The following is a 14,036-nucleotide window of genomic DNA, read 5'->3' on the forward strand; positions in this document are numbered from 1 at the left end:
GTCCTGCATTGAAAACCTAAAATCAGACCGTCTGCACCACAACATCCAGGCTGCCCTCCTCTGCCAACCTGATTGGGCAACAGTATGTCCCAGTGCGTCCTTATTGGTTGATAGTGGTACCAGGGAGCCTCTCTACGGGCTGTGGCTTTGGTTCATGTCCTCCTATTGGTTCTGGAGCTCCAGTATGACCCCTTTGACCTCATCATCAGACGAGCTGGCCCCGCCCTCCTCCGGCCTCTCAGCCGCCACCTCCTTCCCATCCTCTTCCTCACTTCGCTCTACGGGTGAGGACACTACGTCATAGAGGAAGGTGAAGAAGCCATAGATCCAATCAGAGCCCTCCTCAGCTAAAATATCAAGAACCTCCTCAAGTGACTCGGTGTTCGCACTACCTCCGCCATCTTTGGTCAGGCCTGACGAGAAAGAGAGGGAGAGAGAAGGAGGGAAGGAGAAAAACAGACAGGATGGGAGAGGAGGAGATGGAAATAGAGGAAAAGAAGGGGTGAGGATCAAGTGGGTTGAAAAGGTTTAATTATAAAGGAGAAGAGGTATAAAAAAATAAATGAGAGGGAAGGTATGAGAAAAAGTAGACATTAAGGGAGAAAAGAAGCAAGGAAGGAGGGAGATAAGGGGCAAAGGAAGGTATGAGGGAATGGAGACGACCATGACAGGAAATTAAGAATGATGATACAGAACAAAGAGAGAGACAGTGAGTTAAAGTTGCAGATGAAGCATAGACACTAATTAACCCTTCGCTTCCTGTCTCTCTCTCGTCAGGCCTGGACACAAGGATCAGGACCGGAGGTGACCACCATCCAAGACCTCTGACTTGAAAATGCGTGGATGTCTTATTGGTAAAGCTTTTAACTCTGTTTTATCAGCTGGTGTTTCAATGCTATGTCCTGACACGTGATTGGTTGATTATTTGTCCAAAAAATGCAGTTAAAAGGTTATTCAGGCAGACAGGAAACTAGTGTTTAGCTCATGTTAGCCATATCTACAAAAACACACACAATCCCTTTTTGTTATGATAATTATGAGTATTATTATTAGCCTAAGTAAACACAGAAAACTGTGCTAGATCCAGCAGAAAAATCACTAGAAAGATTTGTGAAGATCTCTTAATGAATGTCACATTTTCACGTCACTATATCACCGTTGCGACTACTCTGATGTTTATGAAGTCTATAAAACGAATTGTTGAACAAACATTTTAGATTAGCTGGGCTAACCGTTAGCTGTTAGCTGTTAGCAGTGTCAATAAACAATAACTCAATAAACGGCCCATGAAAAAAAATATTTTTTCCAGCGGATATCCTAGTTCCAACATGACTGAGCTAACTGGAGTAGTTTCATGTCGTGTCCCACAACGGGAGGGTTTTAACAGCTGACGTCCTGCTGTTAGCTTAGCTACTGCTGTTAGCTGTCAGCAGCAGCTAAGCTAACAACTACGACAACCATGACTAATTACAAAAACGTGCACACAGAAATAGTAATGTTTGTTCAATAATTCGTTTTCTAGACTTAACAAACATCAGATTTAGTCACAATGGTTTTGGCAGCCCGGAGCCCCCACATTTGGTGCCTACACCGGTGGCTAATGCTACCAGTTAGCCGCTCGCTAGAATGCTACTAAAACCCACTTCCGTTGTGGTGTGACGCAATGGATCATGGGAAAAGTGGTGGATAAATGACGCTGTACCAACTCAATGGTAATGTGCTTCATCTGTTAATGTGAGTGGGTTGTGTCACACGTTAGCATCCTCAAACACAAATACAACAAAACAAGCTGTTGTATATTAAATTCCACTTGAAGTATTGCTCCCCAGTGCTCCTCATGGTCACACAACCAACTGCATACAACAACTGTTTTGTCATTTGTACAACAAAACAGGTTAAAAAAAAGTTACTAGAAAACTGAAGCACATTGACAAAACTGTAAACCACATCTTTCTGAACAAGATTTAAAGTGCACTTGCCGAGCAGAACTTTAGCATCTTCCACATCAAAGTCTCCGTCTCCATCAGTGTCGTAGGCCGTCAGTTTGCCTGGGGGAGGAAGAGGAGCAGAGGAAGGCTAAGTCACATAACATCCTGTTTGGATCATCAGACTGGAGTTTTTTTAAAGGGTTTTCAAAGACTTGGAGAAACTACATTTACATTTGAAACTGAAAAATGACACTACAGTAGGAATCTCAGTCTAAATGAACCTGTTTACTAAGAAGAGTTCTGCACAGACCTAAAACTACGACCTGAGTCTGTCCACAGCTACAGCTTTAAAGGGATAGTTCAGCTTTTTTGAAGTGGGGTTGAATGAGGTACAAATGGCCATTAGGCATGTTTCCACCGCAGGCATTTTTAAAACACAGCATTGTTTTTTTTTAAAAAAGCGACTTCACGGCTGAAAAAAGAGAGAATAAGTTAGTAAAAGACGTAGTAGTAAAAAAAATTTTTTTTTTAAAGTATGATAAAAATGCGATTACGCAAACAGAAATTTAAAAACCCAGCGTTATTAGAAAGCCTGTATACTGCTGGAAAAACAACAAGAGAAGTTAAAAAACACTGCACAATGACTGAGACTGAGAAACACTGACGCATCACGCTGCACACAAGACACTGTTGTCAATGAGGGACAATTAATCAGGGTATTTTCACCGCCTACGAGAAGTCCTGTCTCAAAATAATACACCAGTTCAAGCGTAGGATAGAAAGTAAAAACTTACAATGCACCAGCTGGTCAGAAAAAAGTTAGTTTATCTGGAACTAACTAACTCACTCAGTATACACTGATTAATCGTCCCTCATTGACAACAATGTACTGCCTGTGTCTCAGTGCAGCGCGATGTGCCAGTGTCTCTCAGTGTGGGGGGGCAGATAGTGTACCATTTGTAGCTCATACAACCCCACTTGAAAAAAGCTGAACTATCCCTTTAAGCCCCAATAAAAGCTATGGTTTTCCTCATTACTGACCGTTAACCTGCCAGGCTAACACATTGGTGGAGCCCTGTTAAGAAGCTGTGAATGACAGCACAACACACAGCATATTAATAGCAAGCAGCAGCATGTCAACATGCACATAGGCAAGTCATCATTTGAAAACTTGAAGATGCTAAATGAGGAAGGATGTGGTGGTGGTGTTGTTTGTCAGACAATGACACTGAGGCACCACCGACCACAAGGTCTCATGTCTGAATGTGAAGCCACCACGTCTAGATCTGTCACAGGGTGCACTATATCATCTGCAATGTTTGTTTTAACTGTTTGAAATAACAATGTATTGATACATTGATTAATGCTCCTCATTGATCTAACTAGCATTTAGAAGTGGTAAAAACAAGCCTTACTCTATCTGGGTTTTACCCTCTTGATGATGACAAATGCATGAATAAATAAACTACCGTAATTGTCAACCATCCATGAATCCTTCATAAGGGAAGTCTTATTGTGAAGTGCTACTGTGATGACTTTACTGTGTATGCATTACAGTAAAGGTTTAGTTCTTACTTTCTGGTTAAATAGAAAGGTGAAAAAGAAGGAACCAAAACAGCAGGGCTGATGTGAAATCATCCTAATGTGCAGAAAATCAACCACTGAATATAACACTGGAGAAACACACATTACCAATCATCACTGCTACAGTATGTTAGAACAGGAAGAACTCTTATTAGAATGCTGTGTTCACTAGCTCACATTAGTGTTGTTTCCATTCACTGGTCAGTGGCCCTCTCCCTCCTTCTTTCTCACTGTTCACATCAACGTGACCTGTGTTCTACCTTGGTGCAGACAACATTTGCTCTGATGGATTTACAGACCAAAATGATGGATCACAACAAAAGGGTTCTATTAATGTGTGCTAACATCTTGACACCATACCTTGTAAAACTTGAGAAAAGTTCATATGAAACTCCTTAGCCCTGGCTGCATGCAGAAACACCACACAGAGAAAAGAGAGAGAAAAGCAGAGATGATTATTAGAGCCAATCGCCGTGCACCTTTGCAGTGAGATAGAACTAAATTAGTACAAAGCGATTACAGAAGAGAAACAAGCCTGCATGACGTATCACTCAACCTTTTTTGTATGTGCAGTGTTTTACACTGTGTCGAACATTAGATCTAAAAGTCCTCCGACTAGACGCTGCAGCTTGGAGGCCTTACATTCTAGGGGTCTGCATGACACTGACAGGCTTTAATGAGCTGTTCTCTGTCACAAAACACTGTGTACCAAAAGAATATCATCAGATTTATGATGAATGTAAAGAACAGTATCATCACTGCTCAGTATTCAAGCAAGTACATAAAATCAGAGACAATGTGTCTCATTTATTTAACGCTCTTAAGCCCAAATTTGTTATTACAAGACCAAACATTGTTCAGTCATCCCCCTGTGTCAGCTCTGTACATCTGAACCACTTCCATGTCATACAGGTCAAACCACAGAGCAGAGCAGAGCAGAAGTCAGCTGTCTGCTTCACAGTAAAGCAGCTGTCACATTTCATATTCACTGTTCACCACTGTTTCCAGACATGAAGGAGCCTATCAGTTCAATGGAAGATGAAGTTTGAAATTACATCAGTAGTTTATATTTGTGTGTGTGTGTGTGTGTGTGTGTGTGTGTGTGTGTGTGTGTGTGTGTGTGTGTGTGTGTGTGTGTGTGTGTGTTTAAGAGAAGAGGGGAAGAGGTTATGACAGGACTGCATCATGACTGTCATGACCACATAAAGATGGAAGCAGGTTACTGTTTGAAAACCAAAACTTCTGTGTCTGTTCTGTCTGTCTGTTCTGTCTGTCTCTCTCTGTGTGTGTGTCCGTTGTGAGCCATAAACTAGGCAAGCAAATACGAAACAACAAATTGTTTTGCAGCCTTGTGAAACTTGACGTCTCAAGACTCATTTGTTGCTTTAGCAAAGGCAAGGCAATTTTATCTGTATAGGCCATTTTTACAAACATTTTGTCTCAAAGGGCTTTACATGGCATCACAACAACATCCTCTGTCCTTAGACCCTCACATCCACTGAGGAAAAACTCCATAGAAAACCCTTTTAACAGGGAAAACCAGGAGAAAGCTCAGGGTGAGCAACAGAGGAGGGATCCCTCACCCAGGACGGACAGACGGGACAGAGATGTTGTTACAGACAAGAAAACAGTTTATAACAGAGAAACATGGAAATGTTAACAAGAGCTGATGGAGGCAGCTTCTGGTGGGAGGGGAGGCAGGGAGAGCAGAATGAAATTTACAAAAAAATGTTATTATATTGTGAAGCACATTTTGGATTATGGCCAGTTCTCTTTTACAGCCTATGGGTGAGTTTCATTCTACAGAGATGCTTGATAAGAATCACATTTATTCCCAGATCATATTATTATGAAATATTTGTTTTGTACAGTAGGGGGGTTTGTGTAATGTCATTTTTGTTTTGTTTTTGGTCTTCATGTTTACACTGCACATGGCAGGCTATCTGACTGAATAGAATAAAACGTTATTAATTGACTGGTTAATCTATGCACCCTCCAGCAGTGACAAGAGTTCTCACATCAACACCCAATACACTCTATGTTGTCTGTCTGATACCTTTCAAAGAACAATTGACATTTTATTTTTGATGCTCTGCATTTATTTCTCCTGAAGTGACCTGTAACCTTGGTACAGCAACATGAGTCTATGTGGGACATACAATGTGTCTGCCAGTTTAGGAATTCACACCAGCCTACATTTAGCCTGTGAAGCAGCTCACAGCTTCTTATGCCCTTCTACATGAACCTAAGAGTTACTGAAAGCTCTGAGGTTTTAATATGAAGCTAGATACCTGGAAGGACTGGGATGGCTGCCCCGGGGGGGCTCTGCTGTGGAGCCACATGGCCACACCGAGCCCCAAAATCCTACAGTCATTTCATTTCCTCTTTACAGACATTGGGGACTTTTAGCCAAAACTGTGTCTTGGGAGATCACAGTGAACTTGACCTTTGATTACCAAAATAATAATATTATGGGTCCACTCCATCTCTGAGTCTAAGTGACATTCCCTCAAGTTGTAACTAGGATAGAAAATGGACAGAGGGGAGCACTGAGGGACAGACTGTGCAAAGGTCAGTTTTGTCACTCTAACATTTCACCCACTTCACATTTAACACTGCATCTCCATGTCTGTACCATACACATCATCTTTGAATGCAACTTTTTTGTTCTCTATTTAAGGACATTTTTATACAAGACTTAAGGCCTTTCTACACTGTGTCAGTTTTTTTTTTGGTATATATTTTGTTGGCTTTTTTGCCTTTATTTGATAGCAGTGAGATAGACAGGAAAGGGGGAGGCAGAGAGAGGGGGAATGACATGCAGGAAAGGTCTGCCCGACGCGGGATTCGAACCGGGGACGCCTGCTTTAACCACTGCGCCATGCACCGCCCCCCGAGTCTGTTTTTTTTGTCCAAAATTGCTGCACGTAAAAAAAGAAGAAAAAAGAAGAAGAACTGACCTCATGTTGTGTCGATCATGTTTATACACTGACTCTGAAACTTTCGTCTGTCATTAAAGTTTTCAGAACAGGTTTGTTTTTCACATGTGGGTTAGGGTTAGGGTGTGTGTGTGTGTGTCTTCAGTAGAGGTACTAATAATCCATCCCAAAATAAACATTTGAAGTGATCATGATAATTCCGCTGCTCACTGACAAGCAGCTCTCTTTGCTCTTGACCTCCTCTCAGGATTGGATGGACATAGTATTTTATTTTTCTCTTTTTATTTCTCGACAAGTGAGACGACCACAAATTCATCTTCACTGCGTGACGACCTTTGTCTCCCTTTCCGGAGTTTGGAACAGAGAATAAAACGCAGTGGACTCAGTGTGTAAGGCGCCTCTGCGTAATGATTTTTGTCGGATGATGGATACAAAAAAACGGACTTGGTGTGCAAAGACCTTTTAGTGTATTCACGCAGACATCTGACCTACTTATTAGGTGTGTTTTAATGATGTGATTTATGGTTTATACATTTTCTTAAAAAAATGGACAGTACATAATGATAAACAATCAGAATGTAAATGTCTTAGATTGTGGTCACATGGTTTATTTCCATCTCTTGCCTGATGTTCTATGATGTGCTATGATTTGCCTCAGGAGGAGTCATGGTAGAGTGTGGAATGAGGCACTTACAGCGTTTATGTTTTTTGTGTAGTGTCCATTTCGGAGGATGTGCACACTGGAGTGCAGATATGCTGTGTAGTCATTCATAATCTTTCAGCAGCATCTTTCATAACCAGTCCCTGCTGACTGGAGTGGATCCCTGTGCTGCACACTGAAAACTACATTTTCATTTTCTAACTCACCAATTACACTGTCGTAGTCCACGATGTCGAAGTAGACCACGGCCACCGAACTCCACACTCCCAGCAGAGCCAGGACCACGAACCAGGTGAACATGGAGGATTTAGGACCTCCTCCTCCTCCTCCTCCTCCTCCTGCGTCCCCTCCTCCCTCTGTCCTCTTTCCATTCTTGCTTTCCACTGGTGGGCTCTTGGCCTCTAAGGACACAGAGATAACCACATGGAAGTTAGTCTTTATCTTATACATCTCAAGTCTGTGCTGTCTTGGGCTTAATCAGAAGCAAAAGTGTTGTGTGAAGGTTGTTTTATTTTCTTGATCATAACTATGAAACCTGTGTTCAACACACAATTTCCTTCATCGGTCACATTCACGCTGCTAATATACTTTTACAAAAACAATTCAAATGCTCTGGAACGACACTTTTAAAAAAGCATACCTCAAACATAATCTGACAAAACCTCAGTCATACAGTATGCAGATCTAACAGTGGGAAAAGACAATATGGCAGGAGCTGCACAGGGGAGGTCAAACCAGGAATAGAGGGAGAGACATGAAGTCAACATGACCCTGACTGACAGAGAAATGGAAGACTGAGTTGACAACAGCTGTTTGTCCTCTAGCACTCACGACTGAAAAGGCTGTAGTTATTGACAACAGCTGTCTGCTTCTATTTTGATATCCCATCTAATTAATGGTCCTAAAGCTGGAGATAGACTCCACGAATAGCCCTTCATGAAACTCTGAAGGTGTATGTGTGTGATTCAAGTATTTTAAAAGTCTCTGAAAGCAATGGAGCCTGAGGAAGGCTTCAGAAATCTTCTCAGGTTTTACTGGCTTTTATAGAACCAAAGCTCATTGAATTCAAATGAATGGCATTCACATGAATGAAGAGCAAAGTCATGGTGAGAAACAATGTGTCCAACACCAGTGTCGTCTCCCACATTACAAAGCTAGAAGCTATGCTTGTTTATGTCTACATTATGGCTTGAGCCATGTTTGGCCTCAAAAAGTCACTCAACTCCAAAACCCTTCCAAAAAAGAAACCATGCCATGAAAAAGCTGGACAAACCTCCCAGGATCCTGCGGTTAGTTCATAATAAAGAAAGCAACACAATACTCCATCCCATCCCAGGAGGATTCTACTGGGAGAACTAGCAACAAGATGGAAAAGTTATGCTGCACTGTACAAGGTGGAACTTAATCAAACCAGGGCAGTAAACACAACAACCCAAATTATATTAAAGGGATAGTTCGCCCAAAATTCAAATTCCACTCATTATCTACTCACCCTCATGTCAACTAAGAGCTGTGAGAAGAGTCCTCCGTGCCTTCTCTGAGTTACGGGGGGGTCCGCGCAGCAGTATTTGTCCATATAATGGTTGTGAATGGATACCAACTTTCTTCGTCCAAAAAGACACACCAAAAAACATCCAAATACCTCCATACTGCTCGTCTGTAATGTCCCTCTTGTATTGAAGCCCCGACATGAGAAATTGTTCCACCGGTCAGTGCAAATCACAAGAGATTTGCACAGACACAGGAAGAGCAGTGAACCGAGACACTGGGAGCTTCCGCTACAAACAAGCTCAAAATATAGACTTATTTAATTTTTTTCGGAACAATTTCTCCTTCACAACCATTATATGGACAAATACTCCCCCCCCCCCCCCCCCCCCCGTAACTCAGAGAAGCCACGGAGGACTCCGAAAATTCTCACAGCTCTTAGTCGACATGAGGGTGAGTAGATAATGAGTGAAATTTGAATTTTGGGTGAACTATCCCTTTAAGAAACAAGTCTGACATTTATCCAGCATTCAGTGACAAATCATGCAAAACCAAATCAAACCAAACTATGCCAAACCAAACCATGCTCTTCAAACCTCTCCTACCTGTTGCAGAGACAACAGGTGACACTTCCTCCTTCATCTGTGGCACCTCCTCCTTATTACTGCCTCCTAAAGGAACCAAACCAGGCCGGATAAAAACCAGATCCAACCCAAACAGGTTGAACCTCCTTCATACACCCATCCTACCTGTCTCCTGGACCACATCCTGCACTCCCTCCTCTATCAGAGGCTCCTCATCCTCATACACCTCCTCCTCGGCTTGGAGCTCCTCTCCAGGAGCCGAGGTGGGCGAGGAGGATGAGGAGGATGAGGAGGAGGAGGAATAGGAGGGACCATATTGGCGGTGGCGCTGCATGAACCTTTTCAAGTCTCAGCTGAACCCAAAACAGGACCAAGCAAAACTAGACCGAGACAACTGCAGACAAACCCTCTCAACTAGTGGTGTACACAAAGAAACCACCATTCAAATGAACAAAAATATCTGTTTTAAAACACCATGGACCTGTAAGAAGAAAGAAAGAAAGAAGAAACAGAAAGATTGAGATCAAATTTAAAAAAAAAAGTTAATAGAAATGTGACAGCAACAGGACTATTTATAGCATTTCAAAAAGATACAACATACACTAAGAACAATACACAAAAAATAAGTAAAAAAGTGAGTGGGGAAATGAAAGGTGATTAAAAAAAATCAGAAAGAAAGAACAAATATTCCAAATGACTGATCATCCAAACGGACAAACGCAGAGACAAGGAGTGAACTACTGCGGGAGAACAAGGGACAGACTCCTCCTCTTCTTCCTTTCAGCAGCCCACTGATTGTGACGGGCTGTAGCCTCGTCCAGAACCTGATCCACACTATTATTAGAGCTGACAAACCCAGGGACACTCAGTGTGTCAGATGCCAGAGAGGACAGAATATCCCACTATATGACCTACACACTCCTTTCTTCACATGCTACATGCATGCACACACATAAACACATATGATCCCTGTTTGATATGATCTTTTTTTATTATTATGTAAACACAGGAAACTGCATAAGTTGCAGCAGAGAGACCAATCATTTGATTTTGAATTAATAATCTAATGAAGTAAAGGCAGAACAAAGACTACAATAGTCCATCCATAGAAATTGGATAGAAATTTTTAAAAGACTCAAGAAAAATTGTATTTACTATTTAGGCTACATGACCAATAATCACTCGGTTACTTAAAGTAGAAGTACGTGTTAATATAAGTCTTAAATAGTTGTATCTTCCGACAGCAATCACTTCTATAGAGTGTTTGGTCTGAAACACGGGTCTGTCAGTCACTCTGCTCTGCTGTAAGCCGAGGAGAAAACTTTCCTTGTATCCTACAACCTTTATCCAATGAGGAGAGAGAACGGCATAAAGGGGCGGTCCTCTCTGTGTGTGCAGCCAAGGGATGCGCGTGAATGTGGTGACGTAGGGACGAGGACCAATAGATCCATGACGAGCTGCTGTCACACCATTAACTTGCATTAGTTGTGATAGAAGCAAATACTGGCAGAGGGAAAACACTGTGAAGAGAACAACATGGCTGTGTGTTTGCAGGACACCGTCCTCTTATTTACATTCCCATTTCCACAGCAGGTCAGGCTGTGCTGAGCTCCAATCACTGCTGTAGGCTGATCATTTATTTCAGGATGTCTGACACATCAGCTAGTTCTTGGCCTATTGCAGGGAGATTTTTATTTGATAGGCTATAGATTGCTTAGATGTGGTAATGAATCAGTGAATAAAAAGTTAGGGAAACTATTAGGCTACTCCACTAGTCATTATCAAGGGTTTTTCCATTCCCCCAGTTTTTAAACTATTGAGTGTCTGTGTGTTTTATTATAATGTGGATGGAACTGCAAGCAAATAGTAACTGAATCCAAGATGGTCACTGACATACAGTAACAAGAATGTGTTTCCCTCGGTATATGAATTCATTAAGCTATGTTATGATGACAGCATTAAAGCCTGTCAGGCTTGTATATGTGTAAATTAAGTAAGCACCGTGTTTGGCTGCGTTACTTCCTGCTGCATCCTTGGACCTTGTTAAAAACACACACACACACACACACATGCCACGGGAATATCAACAGCTGTAATACAACAAAATACATGGAATCTTAGCTCCTGTTAGCGGGCTATCCCTTATGCAAGCTAAGTTAGCTTAGCATCGTTTCCAGGGCCACTTCCATGATTCTCCTGAACAGGGAGGCTGGGACTCCAACACAGCATCCCTTGTTTTCAACTTCATCTTTAACTTCAGTTGCCTGTTTATTCCATTTGGGGGGATTTCGACAGCAAGAAATGGCTAATGTTAACCCGACCCCCGAACGACATTCACATTTACATCTGTTTAATATGCTGTTGTGTTTTGGCTGGGAAAAACCTAAAAACACACCACTTCAGGAATTTAGACGAATGTGTCAGAACCAGGTCCTGGGGGGGTAAACAGGCCAGCTAGGTGGACTATAGGTGGACTATAGGTGGACTAGGTGGTCCTGCTCCTGTAACGTTACGCCCTGCACGGCGGAGGTTCCTGAAGGAGACCATGGGAATCTCGGGCTAGACGGCTCCGAGGCTGTGGTTCGGCTTTTTATTGTGTTAGTGTGGAGCCGCAATGGATGACGTGTCTGCACTGTTCCCAGCTTTGTTGTTGCTTCATATGTCTGCGTAAGAGACTAGTTCACTCTGAGGAATATGGGATGTGTGTGTGTGTAGGCTACAGACGTCAAAGAGAATCGCTAACTGACAAGAAGAGTGGCGTCACTCACCTTTTTTCGAGTGGGTTTTGGGATTTTTTCTCTGGGCCATTTCCTCGTAAATTCCTCAGTACGGGTTTGGTTTCCCGGTAATGGAGCAGAGGACTAAGGAGCTAACGGTGACTAGCTGTGACTGTGACTGTGACCAGTAGGAAGGCAGGACGGTGCTCGCTCCCTGCTCCCAGCCTTATTAATCAAACTATCACTTGACTGAAAGCACGTCCTGACTTTGGATAGCAGCGAAGCCAAAGTCCATAGTAACGGTGATTGACTTCATCTTCCTCCATTCGGCGTCGCAGAGTTGGTACATGGGCGGGGCTAAAGGAGGGCACTGGTGATAACTGACCTATCATTTTGTCGTACAACTTGCCGGTGCCATCCCTCTCTTTGGAAAGGAGCAAAAACGTGGCAGAAGAGGAGTTTTAAATATTTAGGGCCGTGAGCAGTAGCCTAATTATAATTTGAAGAAAGTCGCTTTTTCTATAGCCTACAGTCTATGATTTATTGGTGTAGTGTAGGCCTACCTCCAGTAATCATAATTCTATAGAATTATGATTTTAGGTGTAGAGAATGAATAATAAAACCAAGTAGGCCTACAGGGCAATAATATTGATATGCACGGACAATTTATCATGATCGGTTTTACTGTGCGTCATTGTGCTTTAAAGTTTAAACTGCTCTGATCGTATGAGTGAGGCTATTTTTCTCCTGAACAAACTTCAGTCTGCACAGTTAAAACAAGATTGAAGAGAGCAGCAATTTGACAATTGTGCGCAGAAACATGGGTAGAAGACTGAATTAGTACCATCCTGTTTACACAGTTGCCTCCCCTCTGTGAATCACCAACACTTCTCCATATGTTTTATTTTATTTTTATTTTTATTTTTATTTTTATTTTGCAACAACGACGTGTTTTTTTCACATCAGATTGTAGGCTGTTGGTTTGAACAGGAGGTGGCGCTGCTGCATCAACAATTAGCAGAGATTCAGCCATAAGAACAGCTTCTTTGTTGCTCACACAAAGAAACAAACTTGTCCACGCCTTTGGCTGGAAAACACATCATAATCAAGTCGAGAAGCTTTACTATGTTATGATCTCTTTGAACCCAGTGTCTTGTTGCGTAGCTTTAAGGTTGGAAAAGTGTATGAAAGTGAGTTGATAATTGGTAGAGAACACAAATAGGTAGGCTACTGTGATACATCTTTGCTCAGGTGTTTCTTTATCTATTTCTATCACCTGAAAGTGAAATACAGAGAACAAGGGCAGAACCATTTTGGTTGTTTTGCTTCTTCTTCTACTATAAAAATACTTTGTACCTACTTGAGTAGGGTGAATTCAGGTATATTGGGGCATCAGGTAATTTGGGACAGATAAGGAAAAACAATACTTCCACTTGCCTTGAATGGGCTATGGCAAAGTTAAATGTTCTGATACATTCCTTTGGATGTCTACATTAAAAGTCACATTAAATATTTTGGGTGACATCACACAGGGGGGTGTGGTCAGCATCAAACAGGACGCTGACTCCAAATATCAGGAGGTAAGCAAAACAGCATGTGCTTTTGTTGGAATTTAATATAAGACTATTACATTTGTATGACTAATTTATTGTAGGTATGAAAGTTATATTAAGATGCGTGATGCATTGGTGTACTAAAATAAGCAAACATTGTTTTGTGATGATGTTTACATTTTCTTAATTTGGACATTTTCTTGCTGTCCCAAATTACCAATAGTGATATGGTAATTTGGGACAGCATGTTCAGGTTATTTGGGACAGTGTTTCTGGGTTTATATTGAAATATTTCAATAGTGTAGTCATATCTTACATGCTTAAAAGTGAGAAATTCTTACACATAGAGGGAAAACAGGTAGGCTACCTTTGTACATTTCAGAATATCAAATCAGCGGTTAATGTGGAATATGTGAAGTGAGGTTCAAAAATAGGTCAGATTGTTTTATCCCTTATTATGACATGAGTTATCTTTATTTTATATATTTATATTTAGGCTAACAAAATATAAAAATAAATGTATTTTTAAAAACATGCTTGCTTCTCCTGAGGTCAATAGTCTAGTATGTTTTAGGCTATTGA

At 41.6% G+C, this 14,036-nt stretch overlaps 1 protein-coding gene across 4 annotated transcripts in view; it reads right to left on the reverse strand.

Moving 5' to 3' along the window:
- The window catches only part of LOC311003903 (aspartyl/asparaginyl beta-hydroxylase-like), a 42,154-nt gene extending 30,022 nt beyond the window's left edge, over window positions 1-12,132 (reverse strand). For 2 of the 4 annotated variants that reach the window (XM_083995810.1, XM_083995809.1), the window contains exons 1-4: window positions 11,953-12,132; window positions 7,319-7,513; window positions 3,873-3,917; window positions 1,980-2,048 (exon numbers count right to left, since the gene is read on the reverse strand). In XM_083995810.1, coding sequence (XP_083851936.1) covers window positions 1,980-2,048; window positions 3,873-3,917; window positions 7,319-7,513; window positions 11,953-11,992 — 349 coding nt within the window. In that variant the 5' untranslated portion in view covers window positions 11,993-12,132. The remainder of the gene's footprint in view (window positions 1-1,979; window positions 2,049-3,872; window positions 3,918-7,318; window positions 7,514-11,952) is intronic. The other 2 variants (XM_083995811.1, XM_083995812.1) reach the window with 2 other exon arrangements.
- Between the last annotated feature and the right edge of the window lie 1,904 nt (window positions 12,133-14,036).

This window comes from Trachurus trachurus, assembly GCF_905171665.1.
Source record: "Trachurus trachurus genome assembly, chromosome: 20".
Lineage (NCBI taxonomy): Eukaryota > Metazoa > Chordata > Actinopteri > Carangiformes > Carangidae > Trachurus > Trachurus trachurus.